Below are 25,840 nucleotides of genomic sequence, written 5' to 3' on the forward strand. Positions count from 1 at the left end.
AATTGTAAAAAATGCACTATAAAATATGAAATTTTATTAATCAAATTGTCAAATTGCCTTAATTGTATGTAAATGTCTAGACCTCTGTCTGTTTTTTGAAATCATACCACTTTTGATTTCAAATTATCTTTTTAATTAGGTTTTAAGTACTCATACAAGACACAAGTGCACCGCCTTGCACATATCATTAGTGAGTACTGAATACACATAAGAAAGACAGACAACAAACATTGGAAATTGACCACTTAAGAGACCCAATACATTAATTGTAAGTAGCAGTATAAGAGATTGAGCAGAATTCAGAACATGCATTGCATGTATACAGATCTTTGGATCAGTGAAGACTGTTTTCCAGTGTTGATACTCTCCCTTTCTCATAGCTCTAAGTTGGTATGCACTAGTGATTATTAGTCTCACTGTGCAGAACTGAGAAAATAACATACTGGGTCTTTTTCTATTTCAGGACTTTCAAACAAAATTAGTTTTTAATTTTGTTTTATTTGGAGACATTCTCTAAAATGAGACAAAAATATCAATTTATCTAGATTGACTTAAATAAAACAATAATTATGATAGTTTAAAAAGTTTGGTAGCCCTAAAATAAATGCAACAGAAAGGAAAACTGAAAAGTGAAGGCCATGAAGCACCAGTCTGAAGTATACACACATGTTAGGTTGCCACCACAAGATGGCGAGAGAGTACAGTCTTAGAATATTCTGCACAGCCCTGAGCCGCTCGCAGAAGCAGATTGTATCCATTTATTTTGGAAACTGTTTGGTAAGAAATGAATGTTTTTCTATTACATAATAGCAAATACAAGTATTATTACTAATTCTGCAAGTCACTGTCACACTTAAAATGTGTCCCGAACCATAAATTAGTTGTATGAAAAAATGAGGTAGATCAAGCAATTATCAAGGGATAGCTTCCCATGTAATTAGTTAAGCTCACATAATAAACAAAGGCTAAAAGGGCATCTTAAGCTGCGATGTAAGTGTGACCAGAAGCTTATTCACAGTCCTTTAAAATGTATCCTGGAGTACAGCAATGTCTTGAATATGAGCTACAGAGACAGTTAGCAGCTGGATGCAGATTGCCGCCGTTAATGAACAGCGGCAATCAAGACTCATGTTCAACTGTTCAAGCGCTAAAAGAGCTATGCTTGGGGTGGATATCCATTCCCACTGTCCCCTCTCTTTACCTGCTGTCCCTGCTGTGAAAGTGGCAGCAGCCTTGTCTTCCCGTGTCACCAGGCCAATGAAGGGCATGTACGTCCGTCCTCTGGAAAATGACGTTAACTGTCGACACAGTGGTGCCAGCTTACTGCTGTTGTTGCCAGATGTAGAGACTGCATCCCAGCAATGCTTACACAAAGTTGCTTACTTCACAGAGGCTGGTGTCTTTCAGCTGTAATATCTTCTTCATACCAGAGCGGCAACTAATATAATGCCATAACCATGCAGAAAAGCTGAATTTCACTATGAATTACTTTAAGTAGAATTTGTAGCAACATCCTTATACAAAATGCAGCTTCTGTAGAGACGTTTGGTGAGTATTTTCTTTAAGAGCTGGTATCACAGCTTACGGCTGTCATTTGACATGCATACATTATTAAACGGGAACCCGAAAGTCCCCCATGGAGAACGTTCAGCTGGATGTATCACATGCACACTGAGTGAATGGCCTCAGATGACTTCTCTGTAAATGCTTTGCCCGGGATTTTATTTCCCACAGAACCACCCCTGGTGCCAGCAGGGCTGTACATACAGTAACTGTCATTGCTGCCTGCTCGTCCACGTTGGTGTCATGTTCCCCACATGTTGACTCGGTCTCTCTGTGTAAACACAGTCCTCTGGGCTCACAAGTCCAACAGTTCTGATGTTAACCTGTAGGGCACAACCACATAATGGGATCATACATTCATACATTCCCCTGTATCTAAAATAATGGTGATACATTTAATTAATGGTCCTTGTTGTGCCCGAAAACTTAGATAATAGATATCACTTAGATAAGATGTATCGCCTTGACAGTCCAAATAATTTCAAAGACAATGTTTGTTTTCTGTATATGCATACAAAAATCTAAGTACAAAAATAATGATTAGTACTTCTGTGTCATGGATACGTTTCATTCTGTGGCCTTTTAAATGCTATTCAGTTCAATAATATCTTACCTGTATGACTTTTTACACAAGGCTATAGTGTATGAATGTAGCTTGGTTATATTAGTTATGCTTGGCTGTAACAATATGTCTGTGTCTGAATTTCATGAACTGTGGCTTAAGTGTTGTGTCCAAAGCAAAGTAATCATGTAAGCACAATTTATTGGCACGCATAATGGCAAAGCATACATAAAATACATCAGTAATGACAAAGACATATCTGCTAGTATTTTACAAGTTGTGCTGTACTGGTATTAATATGAGACTCAAACAAAGTCAGAAATGTGCTACAAATGATCACATGAATACACATAGGTAAGAAGGCTAAAGACATCCGAGGTCACAGCTTTCTTTAAGAAAAATGTTTAGTATGTAATTACTGACCCCTTGTGAAAACAGTACAGTACGATGAAACATAAAATCCAAAATGTAAGGAATATATTTCGAATATGAGTGAAAACATGCTAAATATATTGGAAAATAAACTAACTGTAGCCACTCATATATGCAGATGTATGCATACATTGTTAAAAATATTGTACATTACAAATATTGCAAAATATTCCACAATATATGCATATTTATTGCATAAGTGGCAGTATAATTGTGTAATATATAGGATAGATTTTGGTAGATATTAAAAAGTTAATTCCTTACATTTTGAATGGTACAGTTTGCCATACGATGACATTTTCATGACCTTCAGAGATGGAATAAAAACATCCGTGTTCAGGTAGGTACAATAAAAACACAAGGGCCTATTCACTCTAAGGAATGGCATGGATGCATTTCAAATGTCTGGATCATTAGCTTATTTACAGAACTTTGGCCCATATAACAGGCCTCCCAAACTGAAGAACGTGACCTACAGGTGACAAACATCCAGAAATGTAGTTTGATCAAAATCTACTTTTCTGGTAGCCTTGTCTTGTCATCAGTGTATGTGCATTGCTCACGTGAGACTTGTAGTTTGACGTTATTACTGGGGACATTCCTTCAAGTGACACGGTGACAGTGTTCAGGGGACATTCACATGGGGACAGTGTTCAGGACATATTATGGGATGGGAAGCTGATGGCTGAGGATGACACTGATGAACTGGGTGCCTGTCTTTTAATTAATAACGGTGGATGACTACTTAAGACTGCTGCGACTGTAATTACACCATCATATACCACACAGTGCAGGAACAGACAGTAATAAGTAGTTAATCCGAAGACACTGTAGCAACCGGTAGACCAGTACATGGTGGATTCTCTATACTTTAAAATGAAAGTGTTATCCCTTGTTGTGGAACCTAAAATCAACCACCTCCGTAGTTCGATAACTTAAGATGGAATAATGTAATGTATAATCTCCAATAATAAAGAATCAGCATCCAGTGAATTTCAGTCATTAGCAGGAAGAGTTCAGTGAAAAGCTGTATACAGAGACCTCAGTGAGCCTGTACACTACACCATATAAACAATTAGTTGGAACACTAGACTTTCATACTGGCAAACAATTTTCAATGCATGAAACTGCAAACTCCATTCTTTCCATTTATGCAGACAATGGATTTACAGCAGGATGTAGCAGGACTTGATCTGTTAGCCAGAAGGTGACATTATTTTTCCTCCAAATTTCAGTATTATAAATCTATTATGTTATATCTAATGCCATCTTATAATTAATCAGAATTAATTATTCAGCATTCTTGAATTAATGGTGTAAGCACAATCTACCTGTTAGAAACTGATGGCATGACTATTTTAGCCCTGTTCTGTTAAGAAGCACACCTGGTTACTCTCTGTCTCTTCAGACACACATGCTAATTCCACTGGTTGTCATTTTTCTTCTACCAGAAATTTCCCATCAACATTGGAAAGCAATGGATATTTGTGATATTTACCCCTGAAAACTGCAACAAAAAGCACCTCTGACAAATGCTGGGGATGGTTTTTAATGAACACTGCCAGTGCCGTGAAAAGCTGCATTTCAATGAAGTGGTGTAGATGATCATGTGTCTATCCATGCACTGAAAGCACCCAGCTGCTGTGTACACGTGGAACTCTTCCCGCCCGCGACTGAAATACAGTCTGCGGAGTGCCTGGATCGGAGGAATTAACCTCATTCAGAGGTCAATTGTGTGATTAAATTAATTTTAATTAACAAGTTGTCTGCTTTATAATGGCAGTTCTACCTTTGAGGGAAGAGCTGGAATTGGCTGGAATGTAAAGCTGTGTAACTGAATGTACAGCTGAGAGGAGCTGATATAGGAATGTTCGCCCTACACGTCAAAGTCGCGGCTGAATGATGAAACGGAGCGAAGTGCACGTTCAGTTCAGTGGTTTTGTGACATTGGTCTTAACTTTGGAAATGTCATCACGCCTCTGTCAGTGTTGTTATGATTCACTAATTCCATGACTTTATGGCAAAACTTGAATCGGAATATATTTAATGTGAGTGGTATTTTCACTGTATGAGCCAGATACCACTGGTTTGTGAATGCGCTGTGCTGCTTGTTGCATCTGAGTTGTGATCATTTGAGAGCTGTAACATGTCATCAAAAAGAAATCATGCAGAAATTGTCAAATAAATATTCACCTCAGTCCCACAACTCAGATATGTTTATGTTTTTAATTTTATGGTTATCATGCTGTGGTATCATAAGTTGTCACTGATATTAATGCTAAGTCTGTTAGGTGTTGTTCAGTTTGGGAATCAATATAAAAGAGACACGTGACTTTTTTCAAGACCAGATTGTTACAAGGTGAAAGGAGGTAAAGGATAAGAGAAAAAAAAACAATACAAATAAATGCTAAATCAAATGGACCCAATTTTTGTACACAATAACATTTCACAAGGGCCATAACACAGTGCTTTAAAATGTAATCTAAGAATATGAGCAGTCCTCTCTGAAGCAGTCCATAGAATGAAATGAACAGGAAGGGGTTGTGTTTCATTATAAACTTTTTTCAAAAAAAACAAAAAAACCAGCCACTCAAAATGAACTGGCTTTCCAATTAAAATGCAAATATGCTGAAATGATTTCACTATGGCAGAAAACAGGGGGATCGCTTCAGATCTTCTCCCAACTCTGTGAATGGGTCCAACTGAGTTAATTGCTCTTAGGACAGATCAGCCCTCCTTCAGACACCACCACTACAATTCCCATAAGGCTTTCTGACTGAGCCAGTGTTGTCTCATGTGTTTTTCAGTTATTTAGGTTAGCGGCCTGATTGTGAGCGAAGAGTAGCTGGTAAAGCTTCAGGCTGGACAGTATAACAACAGTATTGAAGTAGAGTGGGCCCTGCCCTTCGTTTGTGAGTCAAAAGCTTGCTGGATTCCTCAAACAGTAGGTTCCTGTTGACACAATGGTGACTGTTGGCTGGGTTTATATACAGTAAAAGGAGTCTTTTTCAGTCCACTTCCTTCCCATACACATCCATATGTAAAAAATTTGTATTCATTTTCTGCATATAGCAACCCATCTCTTTTATTACAAGAAGGTGAATTTGGATTGTCAGAGGTTCTGTCAGAGCTATGTGGCGGCGTGTCGCAGAACGTGTGGCGCGGTTCAGTGTACAGTACAGTGTATGGTCTGAGAGGGCGCCGCCCTGCAGGTGGGAGGTGTGTGTGGCGCGGTTTTTCACTGCGAGGGCTGAGGCGCTGTGCTCTCGGGCTTGGTGTCCTGGTTGTTGGGCGGCTTGGTGTTCCAGGGACTGTTGTTGCCCAGCGCGGGCGAGTTGTTGAAGTCGTCCTCGTCGTCGATGCCGTTGGCGGCGTCGTACTGCGTGTTCTCCAGGCGGGTGATGAGCCGCTCGTCCTCGTCCCCGAACTCCCCGCCCATCAGCGTCGGCTCCCCGACCACCATCACGTCCTGCCAGGACAGAGCGGGGTCAGAGGTCAGAGCGCCCACTTCCTGCTTCCTATACAAACACGTGCAGCTGCCGCCGCTGTAGCCATTAGGTCAAGCTTTACCAGTCGATGCTTCTTACCCACACCATACACAGTCACCTTTTACATTTTAAAGGGGTCTGAAGTCATCTAAGAAGCACATAATAATTACATGATGAAAATAATTAGAATAAATGGTGAATATATTACACTCAAATCCCATGGCGACTTAATGAGATCCAGCTCATTTCAGTAATTCACAAATGAAGCTTTCTAAAAGTCAATGCTGGTATTAAAGAATGGATGTAATGTATCGGGTAACCTATTTTAATAATGAAGTGCTTTGTGTTATATGTTTGCAACAGTTGAAAAAGTCAACTAGCTGGCGGGCTTTCTTGGGGGCATTGAGCTTGTTCTACATGACCCCCTGCCGCACCTGTGACAGTGGCCTAAAGGACAAGAGATTTGAACACAGAGGTGAGGCATGCCTGTGGGCAAGCCAATGAACCCGAATGAGCGAGAGGACCTCAGAGAGCTCTCTGCAAATTAAACACCAGGCAGGCAGGCTCCCAGCCTCTCAATCAATACTAATCATGGAGATTGTATTTCAAGAAGTCAACCGAGCATCAAGGGTCGAAGCTGGGAACGTTTGGAAAGGGTCTGATCATATGCCTGATGTTATTCTCATCCCGGTCGCTTGAAATGAAGACGCCTTGCAGCACTGCGCACTGATTTCAGGTGTAAACAGAGAGAGAACTCACAGTGTGAATGCGCTTCCTCACAACAGAAAGTAAAGCGTTCGGATTAAATAAAGGCTTAAAAGGTGAATGAAAAAGCACATCCCATGTGGTCCGGCGTGTAGAGAGGAAACTGGCCTGTGTACAGAACCGGGCCTGCAGCTTTGAGTCCGGTATCAGTTACAGCGAGGGAGTTGGTGCCGCAGCGCCGAGCAGCGAGGGAGAAGCGCTGACACCGCCACGCTCGCATTGCGAGACAGACAGCGCGTCCAGGCTCCGCCAGCGGGAGCTTGTTCTCCTTTATGCCGCCCCGGTGCACCATGGGAGTCGAGCGCCGGCGTGTACACGGGAGAGCGGGCAGAGATTAAACGGAACACACTCCGCTGATCACTCGCGTCGGCTCGGTGCAGAGCACCCAGTCCCCCCCCCCCCCGGCGTGTGCGACGGCGCCGGGAGAGACGCACGACGGGTTTATTTATCCGAGTCGCAAGAACCCCGAGCCCGTTAGCGAGCCAGCGGGCTCTCCCCCCACCCCACTCCCCGCAGCTGCCGCCAATATACTTGACGTTCTGCTACTTAATTATGGTAATTAATTTAGGTAAGGTTTTGACTATACAACAATATACACACTGATTTGACAATTTGCATAGCTAATTAAGTCATTAGCAAAAACCTGCTGATTGCCAACAAGCCCTGAATTTGCCATCTGTTTTTGCAGCCTGCCTGTCACCTACCTCTGTGCAGGAAACACGGAGCCAATTTGCGCGGAAAACACACCAGTCCTTCCAGCTGCTGTTATACGGAGGGAGGACCGAGAGTACTAATTACAATTAAACTGATAATGCTTCCTGTGTACTCATCTCATTAGGGCTAGCTTATGGGGCAATATAAACTTGACTAGCACCCCTGTTGGGCCAGCACCAAAGAGCATGGTTACATCTGTACCTTTCCAGGCTATACAGCATCAATGGGAAGGCCATTAATTGAAAACCTGTATTGAAATCATGATTATCAGGATTGGCTTGTGCTGAAAACCCCCAGATGAATGCCGTGGCGTTCAACACCACTCATTCTAACGGTCATTGACAGATTAAAGGGCATCCAGGGCCATCCCTTTTAAAATTATACGTATTATATGAACTGCCAATTAATTATAATTCTACATTTGTATCTACCTGCATGCTTGTAATTCATTTTACGTTTCCATCAAAAGGTCAATGAAGTGCTTGAGTATGAACCCCAGGGAAACTGCTTGGCTGGACGTGTTTAGTTACTCACACCAAGTCGACGGACCTTACAGGGCTTATTTGCGAGTGGGTTTTTACATTCAGTCAAACACCTTCCTGATGATTCATGTTTGCACAGCAATACCCTGAGTACCTTTTACTCTAAAAGTCATTAAACAGTTCAGACTGTGAGGTGAAGTATGCCTTGAGGACGTGGGCAGCAACTGCACCATGCCTGGCGTCTCAGTTCACCACAGCCACCAGTAGAGGCCACTGTTGGATATGTGACGCAACCCCCCCTCCCCCCAACCACCCTCACCGAATCCCCCTCCCCTCCAGACAACACCATGCATTGTTATTGTGAGCACGTAGGCGTGTGCTCAGCAGCAAAAGTACAACTTCTCAGACAAAGCAAGCAGGCGTGCAACATATGTATTCTGTGTGTTACTGCATCTGTTACTGAAGCCGTTCGTCAGCCTTATAAAAGGTGGGGGGGGGGGGGGGGGCTGTAATGTGCTCTCCCATTACCTACAGAGATGTACGCTAATGAGACACAGTGTATAGTCCTGACGAACACTGTAGGAAGTGAGCCACCGTAGGCAGCTGGGTTTGCCTTTGGAAACTTGAATGCAAAGTTACCAAGCCAAATTTCATTTTTGTTCATTTTTAATTTAAATTTGGCAAAATTATTTTGTGTGTATGTGTGTATGTGTGTATGTGTGATGTTCTGTGTGTGTGTAGGACACAGGGACAAAGCCTGAAAGACAAATCCCTGAAATCACACCAAAAACATCTGGCCTAAACGAACAAGGTTTCATTAAAGAACTGGAGAAATATAGTTTAAAATCAGTATAAATATGTATATGTGTATGTAAATGCATATCCGGGGACATGTGCATAGGTTATGGCTACTCAAGGCTACGCCCAGTGTTTGAGGAGGAAGTATTGTCGCAGACATATGGTTTAGCAAAATTCACATTAGCAGAATTGTTTCTGGGAGGGAGAGGATTTGGAAGGTGGATACTGGCAGGCCAGTAAGGGGGCAGTGAGGTGAGACGGTCAGCTGGCCCAGCATGTCAGACCCAATCAATCTCAATGGGGCACCATGGCCTGTCTCTGCAGCCCTGCTTGGAAAAATGATACACTGCATGACAGAAGTCTATCCCACTCTATGCTCTTTGGAACAGAGGGACACATGTATGACATGTTCCCTTACCCATGTGTGTGACTGTATGTGCAGTAACAGATGGGTAAAAGCAGTTTAACTCGGTTATTGCCTACATGGATGAAACGATGCCAAGCAGTCCTGTAATCAGACTCTGCGCATAGGTTAAATGAAGCACAGGGGCGATAAAAATGTCCATTATGAGCCTTTTGTGGATAAAACCATACCTAATCAATTCTGCAGGTCCCTGAGAGCGGTCCATGCAGCAGCATGACCATATAATAAGCACATGTTACAGACATGGCGTGTTTGGCTTAACATCAGAGGGCCATATCTCTCATGAATGGTAAGTGTCAGGTGTGTGGAAACCCTTTTGTCCTCAGGTTTTAGACTGGGGTAACATGCATCCCCAGAGGGAACTGGTGTGGATCCAAGCAGCAGCACTGTGGAGGTGTGAAGTAGGTAACACAATGTTTTTCATGTGAAATGTTTTTCATGTAACTGAGTCATCTACCATTACAGATCACCCACATCAAATGCCAAGATGTTTTCTTTTAAAACAAAAAAAATCCAAGATACTCTAAAAAACATCCAGGATATTAAAAAAACCATAATTCTAAACATATTCTAAAACAATTCAAAAAAACAACAGAAAATGAAAAAAAACACAAGAGGATTATTTGAAATACTCTGGAAGATTCAGAAATGAGGAGAGCTTATGAATAACCCCGCACTGTTCTCAGTTCACAGGTTTGTGTGTGTGTGCACCTGCATGTCTGCTTGTGTTTTTATCTCTCTGCATTGGCATTCATGTATGTTCAGGTGTTGCATGTGTCTGTGTGTGTGTGTGCTTATGCCTATGTATGTAGTGCATGTGTGTACAAGTAACATTGTGTGTGTGTGTGTGTGTGTGTGTGTGTGTGTGTGTGTGTGTGTGTGTGCGCGTGTGTGCGCGTGTGTGCGCATGTGTGCGCGTGTGTGTGTGTGTGTGTGTGTGTGTGTGTGTATGCGTGTGTGTGTGTGCGTGTGTGTGTGTGTGTGTGTGTGTGTGTGTGTGTGTGTGCAGGCACAGGCGAGAGCAGCAGAGAGATGCTTACAGGTACCTGGCTGGAGAGGCTGAAGCTGCCTGCAGGGCTGCGCTTCTTGCTGTTGCTGTTGCCCAGGCTGCTGTTGGACGCGCTGCTGGCCGAGTTCTTCCTTTTCCTCCTCTTCGTCGTCGTCTGTCTTGCCGGTTCTGCTGACAAACGGAGCAGAGAGAGCAGAATGGGTAAATGTGCAGAGTGCCTACATGCACAATATCCAGGTGACAGGAAACGTTCCGTAATAGTCACAGTGGGGTTCATTATTCTCTCCCATTGATAAAATGACATTTAAAAGTAAGGTTTTAAAGAATCATCCACTGTTGCTGTCATCAACAAACCGTGCTTTGTTTAAAATGAAGTTCCCAAAAATGCAGAAAAGCACCTTTATTATTTGCACAAAAATGTGCAATTCAGTTATTCTGAGAAAGCAATCCTGCCTGACAAAGTCCAAATAAAAGGGCTGGCTGAAACGTGTTGCCATGTACGTGCAGGTAAAAGCCATACCAGTAGTTGATTTAATATTCATTGTGTTTCTGGAGTGTGTTTTTCCATAAAAATAAAAGGTGCTTTTCTGCTATTCTGTGATACATAGTATCCCCAACTTTCATCTTGTTTAGAGGCGAAAGCAAACAGCATTTTAACATCTCCCCAAGCATGCAATAAGTAAGAGAGAATCCTCATTTCTTTTGCATAAATGCTCAACAGTGTAGGACGGTATTCAAATAGGAGGCACCTGTGAATTCCATGACATGCACATGTTAAGCACCGTTTCCCAGGACATTACTCTGCAATCTACGATTTAATTTGGGGAAAAAGCTATTTTCAGTGTGGCTCACACACACTGTGGATTCAGACCCCGCTGCGCTCCACTGTTGTGAATGATCATTAACCCGGCCAAGAACTCTGGCCACTTCAGGAGTTATTCAGACACACAGAGACGTCCTAAGCCGAGTCACTGACAGCCGTGGGAATGCATGTCTCGATGTCACAGTGCCACTGGAGAGAGCAATTGAGCATTCATGACACAAAAATGTATTTCACGTTTTCACAGTTGCGACCGGACTCACCCGTCGATCGCTAGATCATTCCATTTGCATCAGAAGATTAGAAGGAAAGAGTACCTTTTTTGTGATTTGTAGTGAAAATTTCCGTTTTGAAGTTCTGTGGGTGTCCTGCTGAAATTGGAGCCAGAGGGAATTGTATTTATTAAAGTAATTAGCGTCCATAAAATGGAGACAAACAAAGACCCGCATGACAACCAGTAAAATGGATGAAATTGAAATTTGTGCATTAGTGAAATGTACTCATCAAGTTATTACATTTAATTGGACTAAATTGATCACATTGGAGGATTCTGTCTGATATTTATTTTAAAGTCAGGAAGTAAATTATGTACAGAAAGAATATGTTTAATACGTAGATGCAATATTTCAGAGCAGCGCTAAAAATTATTCTTAAACATCAAAGCTTGTCAGAGCAGCTCAGAGTCTATGGACAAATTCTTTGAAACAGCAATGTGGTTTTTGTCCTTATCTTTGAGTGAAACATTTAAGCACTTGTCCATAGATTTTGTGTTTATTTTATTATATTAAGTTAGGTGTAGGACATGAAAAAATAACAATTCCTTAAATTTAGTTCTCAAAGTTTAGGATAATACCCACGCCAGTTAGAGTGAAGATGGGCCTAATAATATTTTCAGCACAAATACTGTGGGGATGAGGGATTTAACACCTTTGTCATTGGACCTAATCCACTGATCAAAGGGGACTTCCAATTCTACAACATACAATTTGATCCCTTAACAGAAGAGCAGATTATTATGATATTTGCAAGAAATCGAAATACATTTCTGAGGACCTTACTAATCATACCAAGGGAGATGTTTCATTATTTTATGACAAAAATAATTTACATAGAATGTATCTGAGGACATGGAATGGAGTAACTTGTAAAGCTCTGTTTTTAATGGTTCAGAATCTAATGGACCTATTTTTTCCTATGTATTTATTTTGATTTCAAGCCAAACACCGCACTAAGTTATAAGGCATATAATAAGACACACAACTTTAGGCTTAGCAATTGTTTAACAGTCCAAAATTTCCTCAAATTATGGACAAAAATAAGTCTGTTTCGGCTTATCAGCACATGAACATGTCTGTTCTTCCTTCCTTGCAAAACCAGAAATGCTTCCAGATTTGAGAAGAATAGGAGGAAAGACAAAACTGCTAGCAATAGAGGAACGGCACGAACAGGAGATGGACATCATATGATGAACATGTAACACAGGCACCACACCGACCCCACACACAAGCCGACAGACACTGATCAACCCACTGAGTCCATAAGAAGGCAACAAAAAATGGCCACTGATGTGGTCAAACATTTAACATCAGACTCAAAAGCACAAATTAAGCAAGTAAAAACAACAACTGATTGAGGGTTATTCATCGAAAGGGTCTCTTGTGCTGTTCTCTGAATGGTGGTTTACTGTACAGCTGTCATTTAAAATGTTAGGTAATTGGTGCTTCTGTTTTCAGGAAGAATTATTTTATTAAGTTGGACAACCCAAGCACACACCAGGTCCAACTTTTCACTTTCTCAGGGTTTTTATTTATAAGGGACCACCATTTATGGTGCATTCATTTAAATGAAAAGCCATTAACAAACTTGGACTTCTTGGACTGCAATCATGATGAACACCTTATATCATCTACTAAAAAAGACCCTCTCTGCAATAAAATATGCTGTATTTGACATACCCTTAAAAACACAGTGATTGGCCATTGCCAGTTTTATTGCCACTCACTCAATCACTCTTAAGGGTTATGTACTTACAGTAACAGGGAAATAACCATACAAATAAAAATAACTGGTGAAGACAGGAAATATAAGTGTATGGAAGATCATTTACAGTAGCACATAGCCATTTAAGCAGGCATATCTCAGCCTAAAAGGGGCTTCAAAAAGACTTCTTGCCTGCATTCAGGCTGTGCAGTGATTATACTTACAGGGTTATGCTAAAAGGAAGATTATTGAGATACTGACTAATTATATCTGCATAATTTACCTGGTAGTGAAGAGATGGAAAATATCAAGAGGCTATTTGCTAATTTAACTGGCAACAACTGGCAATCATGTTGCTCAGTGCCAATATAGTGATCACTCGCCACGCCTCTATATTCATTGGACAGGTGTTTTATGTGCCATTAATTTGGAATGATAATGGCCGATTGTTGCAGGATACACTCCGGTTCAGCTTTTCTTGAAATCTCAAAAGTGTTATTGGGAAAAAAAATGCAATCTTTTGGCTGTTAAATATGAATCCCCTTGATGTCACTGATAATTTTTAATGGGCTTAGATGTTCCTTGCATTGTTATCCCTGGTGCACATGTTACATGGGTTGACACATGTTACTTACAACGACATAAATGAAAAGAGTCAAGCCGAGTACTTGGCGGCATGCCATGCAGGAGTTGGGAAAGTGACAATTCACACCAGCTCCTTTACTCAGAACGAGGCCAAAGACATTTGTACAAGTCAAAGGAGAGGACGAGAGGCAAGCGGCAAGAGGGAGTTCACAAGGGATTCTGGGATACCTGGTGGCGCCACCATCCTTTGCCATTTCTGGAACAGGCAGGTTTTGAGACAGTCCCGCGGGCTGAGGTTGAAGTTTTTGTGCCTGGACATCAGCTCCTGCATCGGCTCCAGTATGACACACAGCTGAAAGCACACGATGGACACACAGAGCGGTTACCTTCAACCACATTTCACACACCTGTGGCTGAGTGCATGAACATGACACCGAGATTTGTTGTCCACATGGTACAGAAAATAAGCACTGAGAGAATAAATTCAGGATATCATTAGGAGGACTGTTTTTGACAAATGGATATTTCTGTCTATGGATGAATAATGACTGAGTGGCGATGATGTGGTTAATGGAACTGAGAATGCCTTTACAAAAAATGTAATTACCACAAGAATACAAGGCATGCAGTCTAAACAAATGCACTTTTATGGGTTATAAGATAAGATTACCACACAATTCACTGCTATGTTTTGGAAACTTAGGGCAGGTGTAGGCAAGGATAAGGTCAGAAGCAGCGAGGCACTGCTAGGGAACAGAATACTATTTCAATCTAAAGTCCATGTCTGAACTCCCCGCAGTCTTAGAAAATGCCTCAACAGCATAAATATAGAAAAATATACAGAATGGATCATTAAAAAACACCATTACTGCCATTACTACTCCTTGTCATTTGTAATTTAAAAAAAATTATAAAGTTGAACAGTGTTCTTGAACACTGTGATAACTGCAAGTTACATCACAAAATGCAATTATACTGTCATGATAAAGGAAAAGTGACACGCACTCAAGCTAATGAATTATGGTGGTCGTTGGTTAGCGTATAAAACTGTTCAACAGCAAATGAACAACAGTCTCAGCGGGCTAAAAGAATTAGGTTTGCAGGGTTGTTCTACACTGTAACTTTCAAAATTGTGACCAGTCAGCAAGATAATTATCTGATCATGTGAGCCTTCCAACATCACAGCAAGCGTAAGTTAAAGCTAGCCTGCACATTTTTTTTTTACCTCCTGTATACTATAAAAAATGAGTCCTTTTGCAGATTGTAAAATATTACAGATAAACATTGTCATTGATTGGATAATTAACTATAATTACAGCTTCACAGTTAACCTCTTGGGCAATTTTACAAATGCAGTTCCCAGTCTCACTGCAGCAATGATAGATGAGTTTGAAACTGCAAAAATCTACAGTCAGTTGAAATCTATTTATCTTCATTATGTTGTTTCATGACGAACAATATTGCAGGATTTGTCGCCCGCTAACAGTTTCCAAATGAAAAAAGTATTGGATTATTATCATTGGATGTTGGATTATGCAGAAATAGTCAAAATCAAAGTTTAAACTACTATACTGTATATTGTAGATTATGCAGGGAAAAAGTCTTTTCATTTAAACAGTGCATATATCAGATTTTGATAATGAAACCTAGTATTTTTACGAATTAAAATTTCATTTAGAATAGGAACTGAATGCACACAACACTCACAACAATGAATCTGAACTTCTGTAAAAGAAGACTCCAAATCTCCATTTACTTTACACAAGTATGATATCTGTCATTCTTGTTATACATGAGTTTATTTTGATTCTGCTGCCTGCTACTGACTCTCCCAGGCCTGCATTCCTCCTGTAGGGCTATGGAAAGACACTGGCATGAATGTTCAAATATATTTCTCCTTAATAAAGTTCAGAAGCCTGTTTCTCACTAATAAGGGTGGTCTCTAAAAACCACCAATGGAAAGGACACAAATTTTCTGGGAGTTGTTGCGATTTTACACCAAAAAGAGTTTCACAATCAACATGTCTAATGTCTGTAGCTCATGAAATAACCTCTAGCTTTTTGATTATTATTTCATTAATGAAATTTATTATTTTATTAATTATTTTATTATTTCACACAGTTTTGAACATTTGAAGATGCTGCAGTCCCATTTTAGCCAGAGATGTGAACCTGCATTCTGAGGAGAGAGAGCAATAAATAGCTAGGTGTTACAGTTCTGACTGATGCACTGCTCATAAACACAGCAAAAGGATCACTTTACAAATAAAACAAATGCATTCATTCAACGTTAAAAAAATTAAGCACAAATGAAGACCCTAAGCATTGATAGAACCACATACAAAAAAACTGCTCAACTGCTCTTTAGCACCCACACACCTGTATTTAATCACTACTAATTATACAAGTGTAGTCTGTCAGCCAATGGCTGGCTTCCTGCTCAAACACCTGTCACACACAGACAATTATCTAATTTGGAATGAAGCTGATGGAACCCATCTGCTATTTGTAAGTTTAATGAACACTGAGGATCCTCAAAATGCACATTTAAAACAAACATTCACAAGCACTCGCTCAGTTTAAAGATACAAATATTACACTGCTGATTTTACCATATAACAATATTTTTAAGTAACTGTTTCAATCAAGGTGAAGGATCCACCTTCACACTAGTATTAGCATTGACTCCTCCATTATGTATTTTTCCCTGCCGTGGGTTTGTGAAAAACCTTGCTTTCATTCTGCAGCAAACCACATGATGTACAAAATGGTCCTTTTGATGATGGACTCTAATGCTTCCCATCAATGTACATTTTTGAACATTTGCTATGACCTGAGAATGAACAAGGTGAGTACGCTGACCCCGTTGCCTACGCAGGAGCTGTCTTTTCATTTATTTTGAGGTGTGGAAAGTAACACTGAAATAAACACGACCCTATGAAACTTTGATTACAAAATTCAAAATTTGTAGGCCTTGATGTCAAGCTCAGAGATGGTAAAGCCTGTGAGCCAAAATAAGATATTAGCATGGGTGTGCTTGGAGTGCCAATCACAATAGAGCGATCCTTGAGTTCCTGAACTTACCAATGAGCAGAAGTGTTCTGCACTGCTAATTGTGCATGTAGTGTCTTGCAGCTACATATAGGTGTCAGATGTCCACCTAAATGTCACTGTCCTGAATTTGGGGTGCTATCATAAGCTGTATCAAGAGCTACCTGTGCACAAGCAGAGTATTGGTGATGACCTTCAGCAGTGAATGACTTTGCATGATACATGTAAAGCAACTATCTTTAACTCATAGTCATATGGCTTTTTGTGCAGATGTTAGCTTGAATGTCCAGCTAAATCTTCAGATGCACATTCAGATTCACAGATGCACATTAATCTTCAGTGTTTCTGTAGTTTCACAAATCTGTAGCACTAAGGATAATACTACGGTTCTGTATAAAGCCAGACACATAAAACTAGGGCCAGTTTAGGAAGTTGTGTGGGGCAACATAAAAATAGAGGGATGACAAACATGGAAAATGGACAAAGCATTATCTACACATAAACAAATTGTGCGTAGAGAATGTTACATGATGGAGCGATTGATTTCTGCATTGACTGAGATATGCATCCCGTATCCATGTGTTTTTGTTTCCTGCATAGTTTGTTTTCATTTGCTGTTGTTTAATTATTGGCATGAAAAGTGCTTTGACAGATGGCATATAAACCACTAAAAAAATTCACATGTACTGGGGGAAACTGACAGTTACGTGCATGGCCATCCTCATGTCCTTCTGAGACTGACTCCTGACATACAAATGTCAATACAGTCAAACGCAGCACTAACAATAACATTGGTCTGTTTTAGTAACTTTTTCTCGGGGACTTGTTCCCATAATTAAGACCTACATGAGTGGAAGGGAATTACCTCGGACAAAAGCGCTCCTCAAAGAGAATCAAAAGGATCCGATACCCTCCCTCCCACAGGCGACACGGCAGTGTCGTTGTTCGCGGCAGCATATGGCTATCATTATGCATGAGCTAACCTCCGCACACCTGGCGCTGCTCGGCGCTCTGGGCACCCCTCTCCGAGGGACGTCCACCTCAGCCTTATTACTGCCCAGACGGGGACTGTACAGCGTCCAGAAATGCAAATGCCATTCAGCTGACAGCGCTGCTCTGTCAGTATACAGGCACGGTCAAAAAATGCTTATCGAGTTGTTGTTGAACAAATATGGTAGGCTGTGTTCCCACACACACACAAAAAAAATGCAGATGATTTTTTTTTCCTCTGAAAACACCCTAATTCTGAGCCGTGCACTGAGCTCACACTCAGGAACAATCCACAGGACTGTTTTCCCCAAACAAGGAGCTATTTTAAGTCTGAATACTAGGAAGTCTGCAGCTTTAATATATGCAGAAGCTGCACGGCATAATCATAATAATGTACCAGCCAAAACGACCGCTTGACCCCCAGCCAGGAAACTGCCACTGCTTTTCAAGTCGACGATAAGTGGAGCGGGAAAGAGTGGGCGGCTTCCTAAAAACAATCGCAGCTTAAGCTGATTTCAGCGGCGGGAAAAAGGTGCGCTTAAACTCAAGGGAGAACCGCTGCAAATCACCTTGACGCTGGGGTGGTCGGAAAGATTTTCACAGGATTCCCAACACAATGGAGGCTCTCAGCTAATCTCCCTTCAAAAAAACAGAAACATCTGATTCCTGCTTCACCCGGCGCCCACGCTGAGATTTCTCAGAGCAACAGGAAAGTCACAGAGACATCTCTTTTAAACCTGTGAGAAAATGCATGACCAAGGTGTTTCATCCTGGCACCCTCAGGGCCACAGTCCCCTGGTATATTATTCCTGATTGACAGCCTTAATCTGACACTTCCTCATGCACAACCTCCCACACAGAGGATGAAAATTTCTATTGCAAACATACCATTCTTGACATGTCCTTAACTTTGAGTAACTTTGAATGTAAGCTTGTGTTGCTGCTTTTTTGGAAGACCACGTGTGAGCCATGGTCATTTCAGGTCTTGTCTAAAAAATGTTCAAGGCTGACTTGTAATGGTAGCCACTTCCACACACAATATGAGTGCCGACAAGGCACAGAGTTAAAGTCAAATTCAGGTTTCTTACAATGATGACTTCAGCTACCCCTGAAAAAGACTGACCCTTGAAAATAAATCATCCTGTTGATATGACGTATAGACCGCATTTCTGAACACGATCCTGCCATTTCACATAACTATGCTGATTTGACCCAAGTGTTTTACAAAACATCCAAGCTCATCTTGTTTTTTTTTCCACAATTCTATGCGGCGTGTCTCCTGGTAATTCTTCAAGTGCCTCTGTCCATCCATCATTGATCCAAGCTCACCTTGTTAACCCATCAACCCAAGCTCATCCGTTTTTATTCACAATTCTACTCATAAATATTTTACCATCGATAGGCGCACTGTGCTTCGAGTGGTGGAGGAAACTATCAATGTATATCTGCCGTACACAAGCGCTTTATTCATTTTCCATGGAGTTAAAGGCTGCAAAGAGGATGAAAAGGCGGGAATTTATAACAAGAGCCCGACACACACAAAGCTCATTGAGTACATATCTGCGTACTAAAAAACAAAGAAGGGCCTCCACTGAGACTACATCACTGACTTCATAATGAAGACTCGTCTGTGACAGCAATTCTTCAGAGCGACACAACGGCTGTCAGAGACAAGGTTAAAAATGTACCGGGAATTTTATAATAGATCACAGGCGCTTTTAACATGCAATCCTTTTTTTTTCCCATACAGCAAAAGACTGACATGTTTTGATAAAACGCATGTACTTGTTTTCAAAGCAGGCAACACGCTCCCACTTTCTGGTGATGCCGTATAACTTTGGCGGTGGCTTCCCCCCTATATGTTCTAAGACGTACAACATGCAGCTTCAAATAAAAGGTCTCAAGGTAGATCTTTAAGCTGAACCACAGGAATTCAATCATGACTCCATAGGGAGCTTCTAATGTAATAATGTGCAATGCGCAACACTAACATTGCAAGCAACATGCACTGGACAAGAAGCAGTAGGGTATTAAACTGCTGGTCCAAAAAACTTACTTGAAAGTACTCTCCTCTAGTACTTTCGAAAGCTTCTACATTTCATCTCAGTGGTCAATAGTGGAGGGGGATTCAGACTCAGTCAGCCTTTAATATTAAATTCGCTGGAATGCAACTTTCAAAAAGACTACTTAATAGGATAGATTCATTAGCATTCTGTTTTCTAAAATTGTAAATTTTACAAAAAACAACACAAAAAAACAACATTATTTTCCGTGCATAAGCTACGTAAACATGGGACCTGAAGAATTACCATGGTAACAATCCTGCCGAGGACATTCCGTATTATGATGTTTACGTTCAAGCCGCCTCTCGGTCCTGCCATAATATTCACCAGAAAACAATAATGGATCTCCATTCGCTCGGCGCGGCACGAGCGAAATAATGTGTCTCAACAGGGAACATTCATTAATGTTATGCTAATTTTCTATCTCCAATTAGTTTTCTCTCCCTTGTTCCTCGGGTCGGAATCCCCAGCTGTCACTCAAGCCAGAATGACTAGAACAAACAAGGCAACAAAGCTGGGAATAATTTGAGCTGGTGCAAGGCCTCTTATATTCACCATTTGTAGGTGTGCATGTGTGTGTGTGTGTGTGTGTGTGTGTGGGTGGGGTGGGCTGGGGACAGGGGGGGCGCTCCAAGCACACAACACCCAGGCCCACTCTCCCACCCTGAACACCATTTGCTACAAACTCACAGGTCACCCTCTGGTCGCACACTGCTAAATGAATGGCTGGGGTGCCCCAGGCGTCTTAAATTAAAGGGCGCCTAGAATGGCTCACAGAAAGCCATAAATACTGAGAAAGCATCTGGTTGGAAGTACTAAGCATGCATCCGTCACCCTCACAAGGGGTTGCCTCCTTGGTGTGTGCTTGGTAAGGCCAGTCATACGCTTTCCATTGGTTTATCTCTGTGAAGGATACTGTATTTCTTCCTACAGCCTACAGAATCCAAAATTTCCTGTAATAGCTGAGTCATTCTGGGGGGAAGCACGTTAGCTACTACAGGGGGTGTTGTGAGAGGGAGGGGATGGGTGGAGGCTGCGTACGCTGTGGCGTCTGTGATCTTTGGAGCAGAGGGGTCAGTGGATGGCACCACTGTGACAGGATTCTCACCCTGAGGTAGTTGAGGGTGAAATTGGTCAGACCCATCCGGGTGATGTTTTTCGACAGCTGCTCCAGCACCTGAGTGTCCTGCGCCTGGAAAGAAGAGAAACAGAGACACTGAAAATCCGAACCAACCCGTCTGGGTAGGGACGCTAAAAACCCGAGCCATCCCCTCTGACAGAGACACAAACGATCCGAAACAACCCATCCAGCAGACACACTAAAGACCCCAACCAAGCTTTCCATCACACAGCCTACAGGTGTCTGTCATGCAACTATCTTCTCTCCCTTATTTAAATTATTTTCAAGAAGGTTTTGAAAGTTTTCTTACGGTTTCTTTTTAGTAATGTGTATTTTTTTTATCAATAAAACAATTGCATTTGTTAGGATTTCCATTTGTTCTGACCAGCACTCTGACTCTCAGTTTACTTTCTGAAATATATTTTTATGAAATAAAAACATAATCACTAAAAATAGTCTTCAGAATTTGACAGAAGAAGAAAGTCTTTTGGCTCCTTTACTATCAAAAGGGGAAATAAACATTTTCTGTGGTAACTCTTAATTAGGCCATTTCCCTTGGCTCACTTGCAAATTTCCCTCACTTTTAAATAAATACCTGTTTGAGTAGATTTGACTTCTGTATGAAAACAGCTCAGACTGGCAGGTCTGACTGCCTGACTTGACGTTTGAAATTAAGATCTTTTCAAAAAGGATTTTAGTAGCAAATAACACCCAAAAAAGTCTCCAGACAGAACCATTTTTATGATTTGAATGGTCAGATCCCCAAAATTTATTGTAATGGCTACGAGAACAATGTACATGGCTCTTTAAAAAATGGGAACGACATTGATGCATGTAGAATTCTAGGCTGGCTAGACTACTAGCATCATAGCTTGCAAGACAACTAGCTGATTTTTGAAAATGAAGTGGGTAAATATGTGGCAAACGTCTCACTATAGTCCAAGGAGATCAGTCAGGAGAGTAACAAAAATGGGGGTGTGGACAAAACAGAGGGGTAGGAGGCCAGCGGGTGAGGAAAAGGAGGCATGACATAGCAGAAAATGATTTTTGTAACCATTACAATGATTTTTTTGGGTCCTTAAAATTCATACCGTAGATACATTTTAGCCTATAGACTGGGATGGATGATATGAACGTTAGCATTAGCCAGGTATCGAAGACATGGGTATGGAGTGGGCCGTTTGCAGCAGGCCATTTTAACCTAAAGCCATTGTGTCATTAATTGACTTTGGAAGCTGGATTATAACTGAATTGTCTTGCAGGAAAATGAAGTGGTGTCTGTTGAGTTTACAGAAAGGAAAGTACAGCGCTTTACATCATTGTCATCCCAGTTATTATGACCTGCAGCAAAAAACAGGACATCGGTCGCTCATAAATCGAATTATGGCTTAATGCAAATACAAATGCAAATAGTAAACTAATCTCCATGACAGGCTGTCACTGAGGTCTGGGCAGTGCAGTGACTTTATAAAAAGAAACATACTTATGTACTTAATGAAGCACTGCTGACAGCTGACATTCTCACTGCGTCTTTTTCTTTTTATTTCAGAGACAGGCAGCTGGAATGTTCCCAAAATCAATGCTGGCAAATGAAGCACCATAAATGCAAAGGACTCCACCCCCGTGGTAATGAAGTGCTTCTTTTGTTTGGGTGAAGGACACATAAATCATGTTGTATTACTGGTCATGTACTCTGTAAGGCATGGCCTTGATTCAATCTAACAACAACAAGCTTTGTTTCCCACTCAATAAAGATGATTTTTTTTTTTATCTTACACAACATCATGAGTACCTGTAATTTAATTCTAAGTGTAATTTAAGTGTAGGGAAATAAAACTTTAAGACATACTGAAATGTGTCTCTCAAAATTGTGCACAGAAGTTAGACAAAACAGTACGCAAAACATAAAAAAGACAGCTGTAATTAACCTATAGATATAACCCGATGTCATGAGAGCAGAGTGGAAACAGTCAAAGCACTGTGGTGGCAGCTCTGCAATATTTTTTATGAATAAATCTAAAATAACATATTCTCAGCCAATCAAAATGGATGACATCAGCAAAAACATTCCTCCCTACAGATTCCACGCAGGAAATACTCAACAGATTCCACAGATGGGCAGTGCGTGCTCACATTCAGTAGCGTATGAGATATGTATAGTAGTGGGTCATGCCTTGGTACAGAAACCCTCAGATGGTAATGGGGGAGGGGGTAGAGTCATAATGTACCGTGTACAAATCTTGATACTATTAGGATGTTGCTTTAAAGAGCAGTTAAACTGCACCTACAGTGTAGCAATTTAAGTGTTCAAAGGTATCTACAGTGTATCAAAAATACACCACGAATTGCTTAACGGTCTAATGTGTAATTATTTTCATTTAAACCAAGAAAAAATTGATTTTACTGTATGTCCATGATGACACATTTCAGAACAACATCACCAACAGATTAAATAAGAAGAGATGAACAACCCCCTAAACAGAATCCCTGTTGCGGAGTATCCACATGGATTCTATGTAACCGTTATTATGCTGGTGGAGATAGGCAATGAAAAACATACCACTGCTGAGCTAAAAAGCAGGCTAGTTAGTTAGCTAACTTGACTGTGAAAATATTTTCGAGAGGTGGTTTCAGCTGTATATTCTACAAGACAATTAACTGGTATTCAGTATGAATGCAGCTGTGTTGCAACAAAGACACCAGCATGCCATTTTCTTCTCCATCACATAAGACAATGTACCATACCAATTCCATTTTACTTCAGTAAAATGACCGGTCAGTTCCATACAGAACATTGAGGAGCCACTGCCCGCAATATTAAAATGGGATTTAAACATTTTACATGCAGTTAATCATAGCCAATCAATCTGCAGTATTAAAAAAACAGTTATTATCTGTCCTTGAACTATGCATATGGCCAAATCTTGTGCTTTGCACATAATATACACTTTAATTTCATTTGAGTGGAATAGCTTTGCCTACTTTCAGTGCAGTAAGAGTAAAATTGAGAAGGAGGATTAAGATGACTGTTTTTTTCCATTCTGCTGACAAGGTGTGTTTAAACCAGCACACAACACAAACATACATATCACATCCCTAAGCAGCAAGCAGCAAGCAACAAAGCAGCAAGCGAATGGACAGGGCATGATGGTCCATTCAGCTGATTCATTTAAATATGAACCTTTGACGAATAAGGAGTGGACACTGTATAGGCACTGGTCTCTGGTCTCCTCCACGGTACTCCTTGCACAGTGAGTGAGGCGTGCTGATCTGAGCAACCCCGCCTCAGGCAGGTACCACAATCATCCTCTGTCACTGCAAAACCACTCTGTCTCTAGGGGGCGCTGATTGAATTAAGTGCGATGTCTGGGGACGGACTTGGCTCTGCAAAGCCCACAGGCAGCACGCAGTTGCCTCAGCTCTCTCACTTTCTCTCTCTCTCTCTCCCTGAGTGAATGAGGTGTCAGAGTGCAGCACTCAGCTAGCCTGTACAGACCTCAGCGATGATTACCTCCAGACATCCCACAGCACATAAATACATTTCCCATACTTTGTCACCGCTGTCCGTCACAAGCAAGTGAGTTGGTACAGACAGATGCCGGGCATGATATTGAATCCGAAATTTTTTCGTGGACGGGAGTTGTGCGAGATTGAGACTTTGAGGTTGACTTCTCTTGTGTACTTAGAGTCTTCAATCTCCTCTTAGACTGCAGTAAACAGAAAAATCAGATTGAAAAGACCAGAACCTTCCTCTAGTGAACATACTGCGTTCAAACATTCCTCAGCTACGCTTCTCCAACTGACAAAAACAAACAAAACAAAAAAATGGATCAAACTGGCCGAGTGCCAGGAATCACAAAGAAATTCAAAGAAAGCACTGTCTCTGCAATAACTAATAGGTGGCTAAAGTAAGAAATAATCATTGATATTTACATGACTGCAGAACTGCTCTGCTTCTAGGAAAACCACAAATAGGATTGCAAATTCATGCAATCACTAGTTTAGTTGTTTTTAGTTTATTTTTCCGTTTATTTGTGCTGTGACAAGAAATCAGCAGAAAAAATTTTGATAGTGATTGCAAATTCATGCAATCACTAGTTTAGTTGTTTTTAGCTTATTTTTCTGTTTATTTGTGCTGTGACAAGAAATCAGCAGAAAAAATTTTGATAGTGATTGCAAATTCATGCAATCACTAGTTTAGTTGTTTTTAGTTTATTTTTCTGTTTATTTGTGCTGTGACAAGAAATCAGTGGAAAAAAATTTGATAGTGATATTACTCCTGATTTTACTGATATCAACATGAACCTAAAACAGTGACGTTTGTTTCATTTTGTACGTTATTAATCAAAAGTACATTTCATAGCTATGTTTATTAGAGAAATTGTTGTGGCGACACAAACGATATGTTTGATTTTTTTTCATTTTTTTAATTTTGTGCTGCAGAGCACTAATAAATGTCATTGTGCTCTCGTTAAGAATAAACGTGAGTGTCCTGCACTCAGGCTGTGGTATTAATGAACAATCCGAGAAGGCCATCATCTAACAGAAGACACCTGGCTACAGTGCAGAAGCACGCTTTCAGGTGGAGATGAATGGAATGTGTTTATAATACCATTTATTCAGGGCTGAATTGCATGGGGCCTTTCCTTGACCTTAGGGAAATACTGATACCACAAACATCTTAATGCACAAATACGTCGCACACACAGGTTTTTTTTTTTCTTTACACGCACAAAAGGACTAAATGGCGCAAACCAACGCTGACCCGCCCTGTGACTGTTGCACATTCGCTCTCTCTGCTGCGAGACCTCTAATGAACAGAATACACAAGCAACTCTTCAACATGAAATTACACAGGGACAAAGCGATGCGCCGACGGCCGTAAACCGGGAGCCGCGGCTGCTTTGTTAGGGGTGCCTTTTTTGTGTCGCAGGGAACCCACACAGAGTCTGCAATCTGCAACCGGCATTAATAAAAAAAAACATCTGCAGTTT

At 41.0% G+C, this 25,840-nt stretch overlaps 1 protein-coding gene across 7 annotated transcripts in view; it reads right to left on the reverse strand.

The window, feature by feature from the left end:
• Positions 1–3,863: 3,863 nt before the first annotated feature.
• LOC118793453 (LIM domain-binding protein 2) overlaps positions 3,864–25,840 on the reverse strand; it is a 76,067-nt gene continuing 54,090 nt past the window's right edge. Inside the window, exons 5-9 of one of the 7 annotated variants that reach the window (XM_036551639.1) lie at positions 20,835–20,918; positions 13,851–13,974; positions 11,375–11,425; positions 10,269–10,408; positions 3,864–6,026 (exon numbers count right to left, since the gene is read on the reverse strand). In XM_036551639.1, coding sequence (XP_036407532.1) covers positions 5,796–6,026; positions 10,269–10,408; positions 11,375–11,425; positions 13,851–13,974; positions 20,835–20,918 — 630 coding nt within the window. In that variant the 3' untranslated portion in view covers positions 3,864–5,795. Of the gene's footprint in view, positions 6,027–10,268; positions 10,409–11,374; positions 11,429–13,850; positions 13,975–20,834; positions 20,919–25,840 lie in introns of all 7 variants that reach the window. The other 6 variants (XM_036551641.1, XM_036551638.1, XM_036551640.1 and 3 more) reach the window with 6 other exon arrangements.

The sequence above is a fragment of the Megalops cyprinoides genome, chromosome 18 (assembly GCF_013368585.1).
Source record: "Megalops cyprinoides isolate fMegCyp1 chromosome 18, fMegCyp1.pri, whole genome shotgun sequence".
NCBI classification, from domain to species: Eukaryota; Metazoa; Chordata; class Actinopteri; order Elopiformes; family Megalopidae; genus Megalops; species Megalops cyprinoides.